Source organism: Neoarius graeffei, chromosome 14, assembly GCF_027579695.1.
Source record: "Neoarius graeffei isolate fNeoGra1 chromosome 14, fNeoGra1.pri, whole genome shotgun sequence".
NCBI classification, from domain to species: Eukaryota; Metazoa; Chordata; class Actinopteri; order Siluriformes; family Ariidae; genus Neoarius; species Neoarius graeffei.
Window position 1 is genome coordinate 57833976 of NC_083582.1, and position 18082 is coordinate 57852057.

The 18082-nt window shown below is 44.8% G+C and overlaps 1 protein-coding gene across 2 annotated transcripts; it reads right to left on the reverse strand.

The window, feature by feature from the left end:
• Positions 1–4574: 4574 nt before the first annotated feature.
• On the reverse strand, positions 4575–16232 carry LOC132898489 (guanylate-binding protein 1-like). Of its 2 annotated transcripts, none has more exons than XM_060940143.1 (13): positions 16101–16232; positions 15664–15903; positions 11364–11571; positions 11170–11247; positions 10952–11001; positions 10630–10739; positions 9455–9642; positions 9048–9290; positions 8332–8612; positions 7641–7853; positions 6533–6635; positions 5568–5767; positions 4575–5147 (listed from the first exon to the last, which is right to left on the reverse strand). In XM_060940143.1, the coding sequence occupies exons 3-13, from the start codon at positions 11545–11547 to the stop codon at positions 4911–4913; spliced, it is 1887 nt and encodes a 628-aa protein (XP_060796126.1). In that variant the 5' UTR covers positions 11548–11571; positions 15664–15903; positions 16101–16232; the 3' UTR covers positions 4575–4910. The 2 variants fall into 2 exon arrangements, with proteins under 2 accessions (XP_060796126.1, XP_060796125.1); XM_060940142.1 differs by having other exon boundaries at positions 15664–15906.
• Between the last annotated feature and the right edge of the window lie 1850 nt (positions 16233–18082).

Consider the following 18082-nt stretch of genomic DNA (forward strand, 5'->3'; position numbering starts at 1 on the left):
CACAATGATGTTACCTCATTTTACATTGGTATAGCAATCATTTTATTGGTCTGAATAAATAGTAATATATAGTGGAGCACCCCCATCCACCCCACCCACCCACACACACACACACAGCAGTTTTAAATAATAAACAACGACTAAAATTTATATTTGTATTTGAATATACTGTATAGTTCTTCAATGTCGTCAATATACAGTAGTTTGCAGTACATGATAATACTGCAATTATTGACATTTTCATATATTACTTACATACACACACACACACGAAAACAGTATTTTCATATACTGAAAAATATAATCACAGTAGGTAATGGCTGAAGTGCCTTTGAGCAAGGCACCTAGCCCTACACTGCTGCAGGTTGTAACCATACCCTGTAATAACTGTACTGTAAGTCGCTTTGGGTTAAAATGCATCAGCTAAGTGTAATGTAGCAGGAATTTCACTATTACTAGTATTCAGAATATACGAAGAGTACGGCCATTCGCAGGTGAGCACTTTGGTTCCTAATGTAACTAGCGCAGGAACCAGCACTGCTCTGACAGGGCTGAAAACAGCTTATATGAACCCAGGACGAACACCTCTGCGGGTGGGACACCTGTGTGAGTGGGACACCTGTGCACCTGTGTGGGTGGGACACCTGTGTGAGTGGGACACACCTGTGCGAGTGGGACACCTGTGCGAGTGGGACACCTGTGCACCTGTGCAGTAGCCATCAACGCTCTGACAGGCCTGAAAACAGCTTACATGAACCCAGGACGAACACCTCTGCGGGTGGGACACCTGTGCGAGTGGAACACCTGTGCGGGTGGGGCACCTGTGCGGGTGGAACACCTGTGTACCTGTGCAGTAGCCAGATTACCGATTAACCAAACAGCAGCTGAGAAAGAACCCTAACAGAGTCGGTTGAGATAACACTGTATGAGAATCAGTGTTAAATTTGTGTGTGTGTGTGTGTTGTTGTGCACTATATGTGTATTGTTTAGTTAAATTGCACATGTATTGAACATGAAAATTATATAGAAGAATTGACAATAAAGTTCACTTGACTTGACTAGCACTGTACTGGTATCTCATCTTTCTCATTAAAGACTTGTTGTACGGGTATCTCATCTTTTCAGTTTTTACTGAGTGCAACCTTCAGTTTCCTTTGGGTTTTTACCACTGCAACTCAACGCCACCGCAGCATTGGGCAATACCAGGCAGTTTGGAAGCCGTGGCCTCCTGGTTAGGGAATGGGTCTTTACATTGGAGGGTTGCTGGTTCAAATCCCACCCTTACCATGGCTGAAGTGTCCTTGAGCAAGGCACACAACCCCACACTGCTCTAGTGTTTGTTTGTAACCAATACCCTGTAATAACTACTCTAAGTCACTTTGGATAAAAGGTGTAACCAAAGTGTAATGTAATAATTAAAGCTGCAAGCGGCCTCGACGGGCCCTCGCGCCAGCGGCCAAGGGGGGCGGGGGCATGCGTCCCCGCGAAATACCTTCCACAGCTTCTTTGGCAAGAGACATTACTCCCACAATGGTGACAAAGCACAGAATTGGACACAGAGTACACGGTGCGCTGAGATGTTGTCATGGACAGAACATTTTATGCCATGGCTTCCCAACCAAATTAATGTATTTACCTCATCAGTCACCAAGCTAAAGCTACATAGGATTGTCTTCTGTTAGACATCTATTAGTCTGTATGTAACGCTACAACACTTGCTCCCGACTGCCCACCCATTCCCCACAAGTCATGTGTTTTTAAGGCAACCAAAACAACATACTCCTGGTGCCTCATGATTGTAAACACCTCTCCTGCAACTGCTACAGCGCAATGAGCGCCCCCAGTGGAGAAAGTTCACCAAATTTGGTATACATGTCAAGGGACCTATGAAGAGTTGTTTTGTAAAGTTTGATCAAGTTTGACCAATCAGAAGCCGAGATATAAATTGTTGCCTGAAAACAGCGCCCCCAGTGGCAAAAGTTCACAAATTTGGCACATATGTCAGGTGACCTGTTAAGAGTGTGCCTACCAAGTTTGATCAAGATTGAGAAAATAGAAGATGAGATATTGATTTTTGAAGAATAAATTTTTTGGTTTCTCCCATGTCAGTAGGTGGCGCTATGCTGCACATGAGCGATTATGAGTTGGAAAAATAAGTGTCTACAACAGCAACGTACTATCACAAGGTAGTGGTGTGAAGGAGAAGCATTATGGAATTATTTACCAAAAACCTGTTTCGGAGCAATTGCGTTGGCCAAAAACAGCGCCCCCCATGGACGAAAATTCCCAAAATGTGGTGTACATGACATGGGAGGTAGTAAGAGGGTGGCCGTGAAGTTTGACCAAATTTGAGGAAAGATTGGATTTTTTGCCCAAAAATAGCGCCCCCAGTGGCGAAATATCACAGAAATTGGGTAACATGTCAGATGCCCAATGAGTGATTTGCGTGTGAAGTATGAGCAGTTTTGAGCAATTTGAAGATTTGTTATGAATTTTTAAGCATGTAAAATTTTGCATTGAAAATTGATTGACGTATAACTTCTGAATGGTTTACTCTACGTGAAACGTATTTAGGAACTTTTGTCAGCCGTGTCTGTAGATGATGTGTATCAATTTTGGTGACATTCCTATGAACGGTCTAGGAGGAGTTGCGCCGTCTTCGTCGCCATGCATTTCGCACAAAAGTGAAATTACCTCACTTCCTGTTGGGCGTGGCTAATGCATTGGCATTACATTTTTGCCCGGCTTAGTGAGATACATATGCGCACCAAATGGCATGCCACTACTACAAACTACATGGCAACCAGGCACCTTAATGCGGGAGGCCAAAATCACAATGAGTTAGGGGGCGCTATAGAGGCCCTGAGGCCCGCCTGGATCTGGGCTTCTGGTTCTCAGTAGCGGTGGGAGTCTAAGAAAAAGGAGCCAAATTTCGTGCGATGTCGACCATGGCAAGCGCCCCAAAAAGGGTCTTGTAAAGAGTTTGCTTGCCAAGTTTGACAAATCAGAAGCTGCAATATCATTTCTGCCATAACCAGCACCCCCAGGGGCGAAAGTGCACAAAATTTGGCGTACATGTCAGGTGAGCTATGAAGAGTTCGCGTATGAAGTTTGATGACAATTGAGTAAACAGAAGATGAGATATAGATTTTTGAAGAATAAATTTTTTGGTTTTTCCCATGTCAGTAGGTGGCGCTATGCTGTACATGAGTGATTATGAGATGGAAAAATAAGTGTCCACAACAGCAACGCACTATCACAAGGTAGTGGTGTGAAGGAAAAGCATTATGGAACTATTTACCAAAAACCCGTTTTGGAGAAATTGCGTCGGCCAAAAACAGCGCCCCCCATGGACGAAAATTCCCAAAATGTGGTATACATGACATGGGAGGTAGAAAGAGGGTGGCCGTGAAGTTTGACCAAATTTGAGGAAAGATTGGATTTTTTGCCCAAAAATAGCGCCCCCAGTGGCGAAATATCACAGAAATTGGGTAACATGTCAGAAGCCCAATGAGTGATTAGCGTGTGAAGTATGAGCAGTGTTGAGCAATTAGAAGATTTGTTATGAATTTTTAAGCATGTAAAATTTTGAAGTGAAAATTGATTGACGTATAACTTCTGAACGGTTTATCCTACGTGAAACGTATTTAGTAACTTTTGTCAGCCATGTCTGTAGATGATGTGTATCAATTTTGGTGACATTCCTATGAACGGTCTAGGAGGAGTTGCGCCGTCTTCGTGGCCATGCATTACGCACAAAAGTGAAATTACCTCACTTCCTGTTGGGCGTGGCTAATGCATTGGCATTACATTTTTGTCCGGCTTAGTGAGATACATATGCATACCAAATGGCATGCCACTACTACAAACTACATGGCAACCAGGCACCTTAATGCGGGATGCCAAAATCACAACGACTTAGGGGGCGCTATAGAGGCCCTGAGCCCCGGCCAAGTATGGGCTTTTGGTTCTGAGTAGCGGTGGCAATTCTCGGAAGTGGCGCCAAATTTCGCGCGTTTTCGCCCATGGCAAGTGCCCCGAAAATGGCCCAACAGCGGAGAAAAATAAAGAAGAAGAAGAAGACGGAAGAAGAAGAAGAAGAAGAAGAAGAAGAAGAAGACGGAAGAAGAAGAATAATAGTGAACTCTTACAAGAACAATAGGGCCTTCGCCCATAGGGCTCGGGCCCTAATAAAAGGGGCAGGCCTACCTTGTTAGTTGACTTTGGCTCACAATGATGTCAATGTGCTGTACTCATCTCAGATAAACCGGAATGAGTATGTTGTTTATGTGTCTGTTGGAGCAATGAACTAGCATGGGAACAGAAAGAAAATGGCTCCCTCGAGATCTATGGAGAAGTTGAGGTGAGGTGTGTGGGTCTTCTGCGGTTGTGATAAAGTGATTATTGATTGAGGGTTACATATTGTAACCAAAGGCCTCCTAAACTAAGCAAATTGAGGAATAGATGGCATTTCCTTGGTTTAACTTCCTTCATTCCTTCATGTATTTACAAGAATTTGATGACTCGAGGAATATTAAAGACAAAATGTATTTTAGCTCAAAACTACTGATGGGTTTTCATTTATATATTTATTGTGTGTGTTTGTGTGTATATACTGTAAACAGGGTCTCAACATGCAAACCAGAAAACCAAAAACCTTTACAATCTCCCAGTTTAAACAATGTTTTTTTTTTATATTCAAGTAATTAAAGTAAAAGGTATTAACTGAAGTCCCATAGTATGTTATATATACTATAAAGGGTACTATTACAGTGTGCACCCCCCACCTCTTTTCCATTTTGGTTGCGGCATTTGTGGCCCCGTAGACATATATGTCCAAATTACAGGTGCATGCGTGCGTGCAGACACACACACACACACACACACAGAGTGAACACTAGGGGTTGACATTAGAGGATGCAGCAGCCATCTCCCCCTCTGCTATTGGCTGCCATCTGCCTGGTCAGTTCCAGCTGCTGTTGCATCATGTTCATGGACTGTTCGTGTTTGCGCTGCATGGACTCCATCATGGCGGCGAACTCCTTATTGCGAGCAGCACCAGCCTCCTCCGCCCGCCTCCTGCTCTCCTCCATCTCCCGGCTCATCTTGTCTGCCTTGTCCTGGAACCCCTTCTCCAGCAGCTGAGCCTGTAGTGCGCACACACACACACACACACACACACACACACACACACACACACACACACACACACACACACGAAGTTTAAAGGGGTACAGTCACACCCGCATGGCTGAAATGTTCGGACAATGAAAGGTTCTATAGAATTTTGAGCTCCATACAACATCATTTACAGTTTCAGAATTCGGAATTTTAGAACGCATTCTTTTGATAGAATGTTCCAAAACTGAAAACACACTACACCCTCTATGGTGAATTTATCTGCAACATTCAACACATGTGGAAACAAATACAAAGGGATCAAATTTAGCTGATTATGGAGGAGTCTAAAGTGGGCTTTACACACACACACACACACACACACACACACACACACACACACACACACACGTATATTATAAACACATTACACAGACAGAGAAACGCACCTGCTCTCGTAGTCTGGCGTCCATGGCGCGCTGGTTCTCCTCCTGCTGGTTCCTCATGTCCTCCTCCATCTTGATCTTCAGCTGCCTCATGTGCTCCTCTCCACTCTTCCTCTCAGCCTCCATCTTCTCCTCCATGTGGCGCTGTTTCTCCTGAGCAGCACAGACTTCCTGCTGCATCAGTACCTGACGCTCGCGCCCCTCTATACACACACACACACACATACACACACACCACACACACACATTACATGGAAGGTCCCTTACCGAGTCATGACAAGGGCAACTGTCCACAACTTACAGCCTGTCCGCAGGGGTGCCCCAAGGGTTAGTGCTGGGGGCCCTTCTGTTTGCCATGTACACCACCTTGCGGGGCTGTATTATCCACTCACACGGCTCCTCAGATCACAGCTATACTGATGATGCGTAGCTGTACCTATCACCGCAGCCGGATGACTTCATGGACACTACACATCTCCCCAACCTGCCCTGCAACCTGTCTAAAGCTGTTGGACAGCCGTGGCCTAGTGGTTAGAGCGTTGATCTGCAGTGCAGAGAGTAGCAGGTTCAAATCCCACCCTAACCAGTAGGTAATAGTAGAAGTGCCCTTGAGCAAGGCACCTTGTAACCAATACCCTGTAATAACTGTAAGTCAGTTTGGGTTAAAAAGCGTCAGCTAAGTGTGATGTAATGCAATGTAAAGTAACGTAATGTAAAGCTGAGCTCCAGCTGATCCCATCCCAGAACTCAATCCATCACAAGCTCAATATGGGCTCTGCCAGGGTCACCCCAAACCTGGTCACAAAAAACCTGGGTGGTACAATATGGGCTCTGCCAGGGTCACCCCAAAACCTGGTCGCAAAAAACCTGGGCGGCACAATTGATGACCCCATCTCACGTTTTCTCACCACAATTCCTCAGTTTCCCAGTCATGCCACTTTTTGTCCCTGCCACACACACACACTCACCGCAGAGCTCCTTCTCCTTCTTGCTCAGGCTCTCGTCGGCCTGCAGGATGGCAGCAGACTCCTCCTTCCTCTGTTTCAGGAAGCCCTGCAGCACCTCCTCAGCCTGGAACATGAAAACACACACACACACACACGCATGCACGCACACACGGACACACACACGCACACACAGTCAGCACACATAAACACATGCATGCACACATTCACACGTGCACGCGCACGCACACATACACACACACACAGGCACGCACACATACGCATTATACTGTAGGGCCCAATACATGACAATGATGCAGATGAAGCCTTTATAAGCGAAGCCTGTTGGTGCACCTGGTGTTCACAACATTGGCTCCACTGTTGTCAGCGAGGGCAGTATTGGGATTGTCTGAGGTTACAGTGTTTTTTTTTTTTTTTTATTCAACTAGGAAACTCCCAGTGTCATTGTGACACAGCACACCACAGCACACAAAACGAAGTTGCATTTATGCCTAATCTGTGCAAGTGTTGGCTCAAGAGAGCAATGCAGCAGGTCTTTACCATGCTCAGGGTACCTCAGTCATGGAGGAGGATGGGGGAGAGCACCATGCTCAGGGTACCTCAGTCATGGAGGAGGATGGGGGAGAGTACCGTGCTCAGGGTACCTCAGTCATGGAGGAGGATGGGGGAGAGCACCATGCTCAGGGTACCTCAGTCATGGAGGAGGATGGGGGAGAGTACCGTGCTCAGGGTACCTCAGTCATGGAGGAGGATGGGGGAGAGTACCATTCCCAAATATTATTCCCAAAAGTTTCCATGAAAACTTTAGTAAAGGAATTAGATTCTAATTCAAGTGGGCCACAAACAGACCAAACATGGATTTTGCAGAAGGAGGTGCATTTCCACGCTGAAGGTGCCCCGAGCAGAATGAGTAGAAAAGGCGGAATAATGGGAAAACAATTCTGCTTCACATCACAGGCATTTATCCAAATGTTGATGACAACATTCGGATGTGCGGTGACTTTTTTAGTTTTTCTTCTTTAGTGTCATGGACATTAAAGAAAGTGGAAAATTTCTAACTTTGAAAATGCCTGGAATTTTGCAACCCTAGTGATGAGCGACCGTGACTGACCTTGACAGCTCCTTGGGTCTGTTGCTTGTACTTCGTGACAACTTCCTCCAGGTCCTGGCTAAAGAGCTGGTAGCCCCCCATGGTGGTGTAGACTCCCTGTTTCAGTTTGCTCCTGAGTCCCTCAGACAGACCATCCAGGATCTCCCCACACATATGCACTGATGCCTGCTCATTCTGTTGCACGAAGCTAGTGAATATACGGTTGATGGACTCCTGAAACACACACACACACACACACACACACACACAAACATACACACACACAGGCTCAGCTCTCCATTCCACTAATTCAATGTTCCCAGTGTTCCAGCTGTCCTATGTTCCCTATGTTCCCATAACCTCATCTTAAAACAGCCATGATCCCATAGCCTTTTGTCCCCTATGTTCCCACAGCCCTATGCCCCCTATGTTCCAACAAACATACAGTATGTTCCCACAGCTCGATGTTCCCACAGCTCTATGTTCCGACAGTCTTTAGTTCTCCATGTTCCCACAACCCTATGTTCACACAGTCGTATGTTCCCACAGTCCTATGTCGCCTATGTTCCAACAAATCTACATTATGTTCCCACAACCCAATGCTCACACTGTCCTATGTTCCATGTGTGTGTGTTTGTATGTCCATGTAATCTCCAAAGAGGTCCTGAATGTGCTTTATGAAGCGCTGTGTGTGTGTTGTCCACGTTTTTACCTCCAGTGAGCCCATGAACGCGCCGTCGTCGTCTTTGAAGGAGCGCTTCATGAAGGCTTCGATGGCGAGGCGGTTGAGACGCTGGTGCTCCTCGGTGAGGTCGCCCAGCAGGACGGGGAAGCGGCTCTTCAGTTTGCCCATGCCGTCCTCGTACACCTGCCGGCCCTCACGCACCGCCGCCTCGTTCTCGATCTGCGCCATGGCAAGCACAGCGTTCTCCAGACAGGGAACGCCCCCCTTCACCATAGTGTCCACGTACAAACTCACCAGGTGGCCAAAGACTACAGACAGTCAAGAAGGGACAAATGCAATACATATGACCTCACCAGAGGACCAAACAAACACTACGGGCAGCCAAGAGAGACAAACACAATATGAAGCTTCATCTGATGGTCTGTAACTCCAGAGAGTCAGGAGGTGACAAACACATCATATGACTTCACCGGGTGGCCAAACGCTATGGGCAGGCAAGAGGGACAAACACAACGTACAACTTCACCTGATGGCCAAAAACTACAGATAACCAAGAGGGACAAACATAACATACAACTTCACCTGATGGCCAAAAACTACAGATAACCAAGAAGGACAAACATAACATACAACTTCACTAGATGGCTAAAAACTACTGCGGCTGCATTGCTACAACTACTACTACTATTAGTGCTGCTATTACTGCTGCTACTACGAACACTATTGCTGTTAGTAGCCCTTACCTCTGCCGTCTACGGAGTGTCCATCCTTGAGTAGCTTGGCTGGGCTGTGCTCAAATATGAAAGTGCAGAAGCGCTGGGTGACCTCCAGAAACTCCGAGTCCAGCTCGGACATTGACAGGGACTCCATGCGCTTCACACTGTCCGGGTTGGTTGGGAATGGGAAGGTGAAGCACTTACGGGACGGGAAGTACTTCCGGATGCACTCTCGAGGAAGATTGTAATCGTTCACTTTTTTACCGTTACCTTTAAGGGCACATAAGAGCTTTGGGTTAGCACAAAAAATACACTGATTCGGAGAAATACATGAGAGAGAGAGAGAGAGAGAGAGAGAGAGAGAGAGAGAGAGAGAAAATGTGTGTGTGTGTGTGTGTGTGTGTGTGTGTGTGTGTGCATGCGGCCAAAGTTACCAGGTTTCAGCTGCAGGGCAAAGTCTAGGTATTCATCCTCCGTCGCATCTTTCCCATCGATCTTTCTCTCCAGAGTGAAGTCTCTCACAGCCCAGATGAACGTGGGGAAAAACTTGACAAACTCAGAGTCTTCTCCCTCTTCATCAGATGACTTCACTTTGATGTATTCAGCCAGTTCTGTGACGTACCTGCAGGGGGTTAAGGTGAACCACACCACAAAATGCTTCCAGATTCCATAATGCAGCTAGCTCTAGCTCTAGCTCAAAGTCAAAGTAAACTTTATTGTCAATTTCTTCATATGCACTGTTCCTACAAAGAAATTGAAATTTTAGGTTTTCACTCTCCCATGCATGGACATAGACAGGACAGTTATTAAAGTGCATAAAGACAGCAGGACAGGACAACATATCGACATAGAGTAACATATAGGGTTTTCTCTGTCTGTTTGTTACCCATCTAGCATCTTGCTAATATTTAAAACTAATCAAGCACCAGCGTTAGTTCTGGCCAGGCCATGGTAGTCAAGAGCTGCACGCTTTCCCTCGTCACTGATTACATCAGCTAATTTGCTCAGCTGTCCCCTCAGCTGATCATCACCTCTTGCTTTTGATTGGCTACGCTCACACAACACGCCCTTTAAAAGCTACCGGGTTTGCCCCAATCATATGCTGCTCACTTCTTGCTGCTGATGCTCTTTGCTACCCACCTCCTCCCCTGCTCCACCCTGTCGTGTATAACATGGCATGTGCTGTACTCTTGTCATGTTGCCTGCTCTGTTCATGGTGAGAATAGTTCTCTGTCTGTCTTAAACTGGGTGAGATCTCCCTAACACTGCTGCTGTCCCCTGACCATCTGCTTTTTTCATGGTGCTCATGAAAAATCAGGGGACTCCTCTGAACAGAGCCATACCGCCAAATGTAATTCATAACTTTAATAAACATTTCATTGTCGAATTTTCTCCTGTGTTCCTTGACTTAAATGGTCCTGACAGAAATATGTTTAAACACAGTAATGACAGTAGCCAAAGCTGTACCACGGTTAGCACTGTTATGTGAGCTCCATACCACTGCCTATGGCTACTGATTAAACACTATAATACAGTTAGTGCTAGTGATGACTTGTTTGCTGCTCTAGTTTTTGCGTTTGCATTGAGTTTAGTGTGTGCGTAAGGATACTGCAGTTCCTCCACTGCTCTGTTGTCGATGGTGCCTCTGCTGTTGTAGACCAGAGTGCTGCTCAGCAGAACAGCCAGAGAGAAGATCTGGGTGTCGTGCTTGGAGTCGCCCTGGCATGTGAAACACACACACACACACACACACACACAGAAATACTAAATAAGCTGCCATAAATGACGACAGTCATGGCCTAATGCTTAGTGAGTCAGTTTTGAAATCAAAAGTTTGAAATAAAAGCTCAGCTAAGTTCAGTATAACGTAATCTAATACAACTGTGTGTGTGTGTGTGTGTGTGTGTGTGTGTGTGTGTGTGTAATGTCACCTTGTCCACGTCCCCCAGTCCCTCAGTGTCCAGCAGCACCAGAGTGTGATCTGTAAGGGACAACACACACACACACACACATACGATACAGAGGGCTGAGTTGAGTGTGTGTGTGTTCTGTGGGAGGGAAAATACTGAATGTGGGTTTAAGTCTGTAATTGTGTGTGTGTATGTATGTGTGTGTGTGTGTGTGTGTGTGTGTGTGTGTAAATACACACCTTTCTTTTTTGGGTGAGGTACACACCACATCCATATTCCTTTGGTTTTGGACTCGATGGTGCTGCCCAGGGCAAAGCCTGAGGGGTCAAGAGAAGCATCCATTACACACCAGGAGCTCAGTTCCCACACACACCTGTGTTTTTATCGCATGTCCATCAGATATGCCTGTGTGTGTGTGTGTGTGTGTTGCTACCTGTCTGTTGTCCGGCCAGGCAGTTCATGAGGTAGGACTTCCCCGTGCGGTAGAGCCCCACCACGGCCACCACCACCACTGGCTGCTGGATCTGCTCCAGGATCTGCAGCGCCCCCTGCTGGACAGTCATTTTCCCATCTGGCCCATTGTCCACCAGACACACTGGCACTTGCATTGATACCATCTTTCGCAAGATGTATAAAATACACTGGGGAGTAGAAGTACAAGTCAAAAAGCTGACTTGAGTAGAAGTTGAAGTGTTCTTTAAACACCACTCTGAAGTGGAAGTACTGAAGTGTCCAAAATGTTTTGTACTTAAGTATTGCATAAATTACTACTCCAGCAATGACGGTACAAAGTAGATGCATTTAAAAATTACTGCTCAAGTCCTGAAAGTACAAGTAGAAGTATTAAAAATTACTGCTCAAGTGCTCAAAGTAAATGTACAACAAGTGCTGAAAGTTAATAAAGTAAATTAAGCCTAATAAACTTTTTAATAGAACAGCCCAGATGCATCATTCTCATGTCAGCAAAGGGTTCTTCCATTGCCAGGTTTACCACTGCCTTCAGGTAAACTTACTTACGCTTACTCAGTATAACATTTGCCGAAAATATGTAATGAAGTAAAAGTGTAAGTAGGAGGGGAAAAAATATTCAATTAAAATTAAGTACAAATACTACATTAGTTCTGAAGCAGAAATAATTAATATTCTTTAATTAAGTACAAATAATACATTAGTACTGAAGCAGAGTACGCATGTTGTTCTACTTCCATTACTTTACATCTCTGCCTCTTAATATGCGCACATACACACACGTCCGTATGTGTGTGTGTGTGAAGAGGTGCAGGAACACTGTCGTAGGGTAATTCCTACAGTGCCGCACATAGTTTTCCTCAACGAGATGAGATTGTCTCATGATTACATTTCTGCTTTTGTTCTCTTTGTTTAGTCCCACATTTCAGTCAGTCATTAACCGGTGTGCATTTTGGAGAGTTTGCACGCAAGTGGGCGTCACTGATTTTTTTTATTTTTTTATTTGTGTTCCTCACAACAAATGAGTCAAAACCAGCGAATCTCGGTGGGAAACAATAATTATTTGTATCATTTTGGTAACACTTTATCACTTTTCCCAACTGAAAACGGGTCCCACAAACCCTACAAGGCTACAAAGGTTAACCCTACATCAGTGTTTTGTAGGATCATCAGAACATCACTCCAGAGTACGCTACACCATTATAATGTGTCAATTTTGTGTGTCTGGTTTCTCCGCTAGAGGGCAGGATACTGCAGCAAAGTCAGTCCTCAAATAAAATATCTTACCTGGCCCGTAGCCAGGGGGGATCGGAGGGTTCGTTCGATCCCCCCCTCCCCGGACACACACGCCCCTCAAGATTACTCAAGATTTATTCATTTGTTCATCTCCGATGAATATACATTGATTCACATTTAAATTTACAATATCAAATCCAGACTAATCAAAAAAGAAAAGTAGACTAAGTGAGGACGAGTTAGAAAAACGGGTTCATTTCTCCTATGTTTATGTTTACACGTTTTGTTCAGACTGCTTTACACCCCAATCCAGTGGGTGGCGGTAATGCCCCCATTAGACCCCTTTCACTGACGTCACCCGAAACCGGAAGTAAACAAACCCTGCGCCATATTGGAAGACCAACAAACTCGTGATTGGGGGAAATAACGGCAGCGCGCGGTATGTGAACCCACGAGGAACTTGGTTCATCATAAACCTACAATGGTAAACTTTTGTGCTGTGTTAGGGTTCTAACAAAGCTGATGGGAAAGGTGAAAAGAAGTCTTTCTACAGAATACCAGCTGTGATTGAGACACAAGGGGAGCAAACCAAGGAGCTTTCTGCCAGGAGACAGAGAGAGGATTTAGCTGCTTTATGCAGAGCGGATCTGAATACTTCAAGTCTATTTTGTTACTGGTAAGTCACTAGGCTAGAGTGTTGTAGAACATTTTTTTAAATGTTTACTGAATAAAAACATCCTTAATTTTATCAGATATACTCTACTCTATATTTCATTTCTTCTTTTGTTTTAATTTTCCTCCCTCCATCCCTCTTTGGATTTTAAATATAGTTTTTCCCCATGTCCAAATAATTCAAATACATATAAATAAAAACAGATAAGTAGTAAATTAAAAATAAATTATGAAATAAAAAAATCCACTCTCCCTTACCCCGAGTCTTATCATATGGGTCAAACCTATCAATCACAGCCAGTTTCTCCACATACCGTGCCCTTTCTGCAACTGGTAATGTACTCACATAACCAGAATTATCAGCCATCGTATCACTTTACTCTCGCTCGTACTTTGTTTTATATTGTGAGTGCATGTACTTGGTCTTCCAATATGGTGCCTAACAAAATCTCGCGGTACGGTGACGTCACGCGGTAGTCCTGGATAGAAGAGAAAATGGGGGAAAAAAGAAGATAAAGACAGAAAACGCAAGAAATCTGCTGCTACTTTGTCTCAAAATATTGGCGCCATGTTCCAAAAAAGGGCCAAAATGGGTAAGGTGCTGAGTGCAGGACTTTGTTTTTCTTTTGTTTACAACAGTAGTGGTAGATCGATCTGTCAGAGTGATCAGTGGGGGTGGGGTCTATGCGTCCGTCAGTCTGTGTGTGTCAGTGACACGCACACACAGAGATGAGTTAGGTGGCTCGATGGCTAGGTACTAGTAGCGTCGGACCTGGGGCTGCTTTTATTTTTTTTCAGCTTGGGAAATCGGAGCTGTGGTGTGGTATGAAGACAGTAAAATGCGAGACTTTAAGAGCACATGTTTTTCAGTCGTCATGGTAACATGACGCCCTGTCATGGTAACATGACGCCCTGTCAGTGGTTTGGCATTTGGATCAGAGTGAAAAGAAACGTGTGCACTAGCTGAAAAATGAAAATGTTCAGACCAGTGTGTGTGAAAACCCACTGTTGCTGCATTTGGGCAATTTTAAATTAATTGTCCTTATAGGGCTGTGCGATATTATTTCAATCTCAGGATTACTTGAAACATTTATCTCAATTAGAAATTATTGTTGTTTTTTATGCTAAAGCATGGGCAGATCAGGAGTGTTCTGATGCCATAAACAACAACTGAAGTGAGCAACAGAGACAGACAACAACAGACAGACAGAGGAGGGGAGAGCAACAACAGACAGACAGTGAAGGAGAGCAACAGAGACAGACAATTAAGAAGAGCAACAACAGACAGACAGAGGAGGGGAGAGCAACAACAGACAGACAGTGAAGGAGAGCAACAGAGACAGGCAATTAAGAAGAGCAACAACAGACAGACAGAGGAGGGGAGAGCAACAACAGACAGGCAATGAAGGAGAGCAACAGAGACAGATAATGAAGAAGAGCAACAACAGACAGACAGAGGAGGGGAGAGCAACAACAGACAGACAGTGAAGGAGAGCAACAGAGACAGGCAATTAAGAAGAGCAACAACAGACAGACAGAGGAGGGGAGAGCAACAACAGACAGGCAATGAAGGAGAGCAACAACAGACAGACAGAGGAGGGGAGAGCAACAACAGAGACAGACAATGAAGGAGAGCAACAGAGACAGGCAATGGAAAAGAGAAACAACGGACAACTGAGGTGAGCAACAGAGACAGACAATGAAGTCACAGCACAGTTGTAGGAAGATAACAATAAGTTAGACAACAGAGAACTTATAACGAATAAAAAAATGTCTAAATTAGAAGATTTGAAGTGTGCTCGTGTATTTGGGGGGTACGGGAGTAGGGGGCCAGATGAAGTCCACTTTTGGGGGAAAAAAGATCCCCCCCCCCCTCCACAATGCTGGCTACGGGCCTGCTTACTGCAGTATATACAGTATAAAAAGGAATTTCACCGCACACCTTCATACTTCTTGATTTTTATTTTTGAGCAACGCGTTTCGCGATCTGCTTCTTCAGGCTCTTACTGCAGTATGTTGATCTCTCACACGCACGCCCGTAGGCTTCTCTCTCTCTCTCTCTCTCTCTCTCTGTTCCATTCACCTGTAGAGAACTTAATTGGCAGTTTTGCTAGATGAGAAGTCGACTCACCTTAGGCCAAGTTGAATACAAGGGAAGGAATGTGCAGAAAATTGTAAACCTGATAATGTCGACGCTTACACAGCATTACAACAGCGTCAAAAAAACAAACAAACAAACAAACAAACACAAAACAAAACAATGTAGAAGACTACAGCATCCCTAAATGTCATACTTGCATGAATGATAGCCTAATACGTTAGCATCCGGTCTTTTCCAGGTGTGAAAAATAACTTACCGGCAGTGAGACACGCTCTCCTTAGCCTTGACAAGATGGGACACCAGCCACGTCGCTGCTCTCGGTAGGCTATGAGGTGCTTGAGTGAAGCTGGTTGTATTTCCTATAGTCTATATATTGTCACAGAACTGCTGCTGAAGAAACAGCGCTGATTTCTCGGAATCCCAGACAGTTACTTTCACTTTCGAATCGATACCTTGCTGTCAACTGATTTTTCAACATTTAAACACGATCGTATTTCTGCTGTGGTGCGAGGTGAAAACAACCACAAAACGGGAAAAACATTGATATTTGTCTGTAGTCGAAAGCTCTGAAATCGTATAGGAACACAAACGCAATGACCATAAACAATGAAGTTGTGTTTAGTTATATTAAGCAATGTAACAACTTGAAAACGATAAAATGCCGTACAGAAAACTGTTTAACATGTATTTTACCTGGCACGAGTGTAGAGACGCATAGAAGAATGGATATTTTAAAACAGCAAGAATGCATGCGTGTGTGTGTGTTCCTAACTTGTTAAACTGGCCGACATACTTACAATGTGTGTGTGTGTGCGTGCGTGCGTGCGTGTGTGTGTTCCTAACTTGTTAAACTGGCCGACATACTTACAATGTGTGTGTGTGTGCGTGCGTGTGTGTGTGTGTGTTCCTAACTTGTTAAACTGGCCGACATACTTGCAGAAGGTGGGTACTGACCCTAATCAGTCTGTACATCCCCTAATTGTGTGTGTGTGTGTGTTTGTGTGCAACTGAGCTGATTGAGTGGGTATGTGTGTTTATTGTGTAGGTGTGTGTGTATGTATGTGTGTGTGTGTGTGTGTGTGTGTGTGTAGGTTCATGCGTGTGCGTGTGACATGCCGTTCCTCCTTATTTACCTAACTGCTGTTATGAGGGCAGAATCCATTCACAGAAACGTGAAGAATGGCTATTTTAAAATGGCCAGGATGCAGCAAGTGCAGCCTTGAAACCCCTATGGATCACGTGTGTGGGAGTTGGTAGAAGTCAGAAGGATGCTTGACTTTGGAAGAGTACTTGGCGAGTCGTGGTGCTGTTGAGCATGGGGAAACCATGGCCTAGTGGTTAGGGCGTTGGCCTGTAGCTCAAAGGGTAGCAGGTTCAAATCCCACCCTAACCAGTAGGTAATGTCTAAAGTGCACTTGAGCAAGGTGCCTAACCCTACACTGCTCCAGGTTGTAACCAACACCCTGTAATAACTGTAAGTCACTTTGAGTAAAATGCGTCAGCTAAGTCTAATGTAATGTATTGGTGAGTGTAATGTATTGGTTAGTGTAATGTAATGCTTCCAAGCATGACATGTTTGACTTTGAGTAACGGTGCAGGAGAATGGCAGCAGGAAATATGAAACAGTTGGCAGAGACACTGATTACAGGTGAGCTGCAGGTGTACGGTAGGTAGTGATCGACATTCTGTTCCTCATTCCAAAGGAGCTTCTTCAGTTCGTCAGAACTTTGTCAAAACTGAAAGAGCTCCTTGGAATGAGAAGTGAAACGGACTGAGCAGAGAAGGGGTACGTTTAGTCTGGCTAGCCAGGCTAACAGGCCACTTAACAATATACAGTATACAAGTAAGGTTGGTATTTCCAAATAAGGCTATGATGGTGAGAGATCATGCTCATCTCTCGTCCCTTTCTGCTGCTACGCTCTCCTAGCTGGCCTAATCTGCTTGTGTAAATAAAACCAGGGCGTAGGGTTCAAAACGCAGTGGTGTTTAATCAAACAAGCCCATGTCACTTCGCTGTTTATCAGCCTGTATTGGCTACTTGAATTCAGCACAAAACATGACGCTCGCCAACAAGCTTTCTTCTGGGTCTGCTTTGGCCTGACATTCCTACCAGGATGCTGTGTTCCTCCTGGGAATGAGAAGTGAAACGGACTGAACTGGACTGAACTTGTTCTTTGTGTTTTAAGACATTTCATTCCACATTCCAAGGAGCTTCGTCCGCTCTGACAAAGTTCTGACAAACTGACGAATCTCCTCAGAATGAGGAAGGAAAGGTCCAGTTGCCTACAGGTAAACCCCTCAGGTAAACATCACCTGCATGAATGATAATCTTCACAGGTGTGGAAGGTGAGGTGAACGCAGGGGGCTGTTAGTGAGAGAGGCAGGGGGATGTTACTCAGTGAGAGAGGCAGGGGGATTCAAGGATTCAAGGTTTTTATGTCACATGTCGTCTTGTGCTGGCGCAACAGGCAGTGAAATGGATGTTGCGACTACTGCCTTTTCTGTAAAAATAATAATAGAAAAAGATAGGAAAGGTTGAAAAAGACATGGCCTAAATATTTATAAAGCGGGTGGGAAGAAGCTCTTGCGTAGTCTTTCTGTCCTGCACTGGATTGAACGTACACGTTTCCCAGAGAGCAGCTTTTAAAACATATTTTACTCAGTGACAGGCAGGG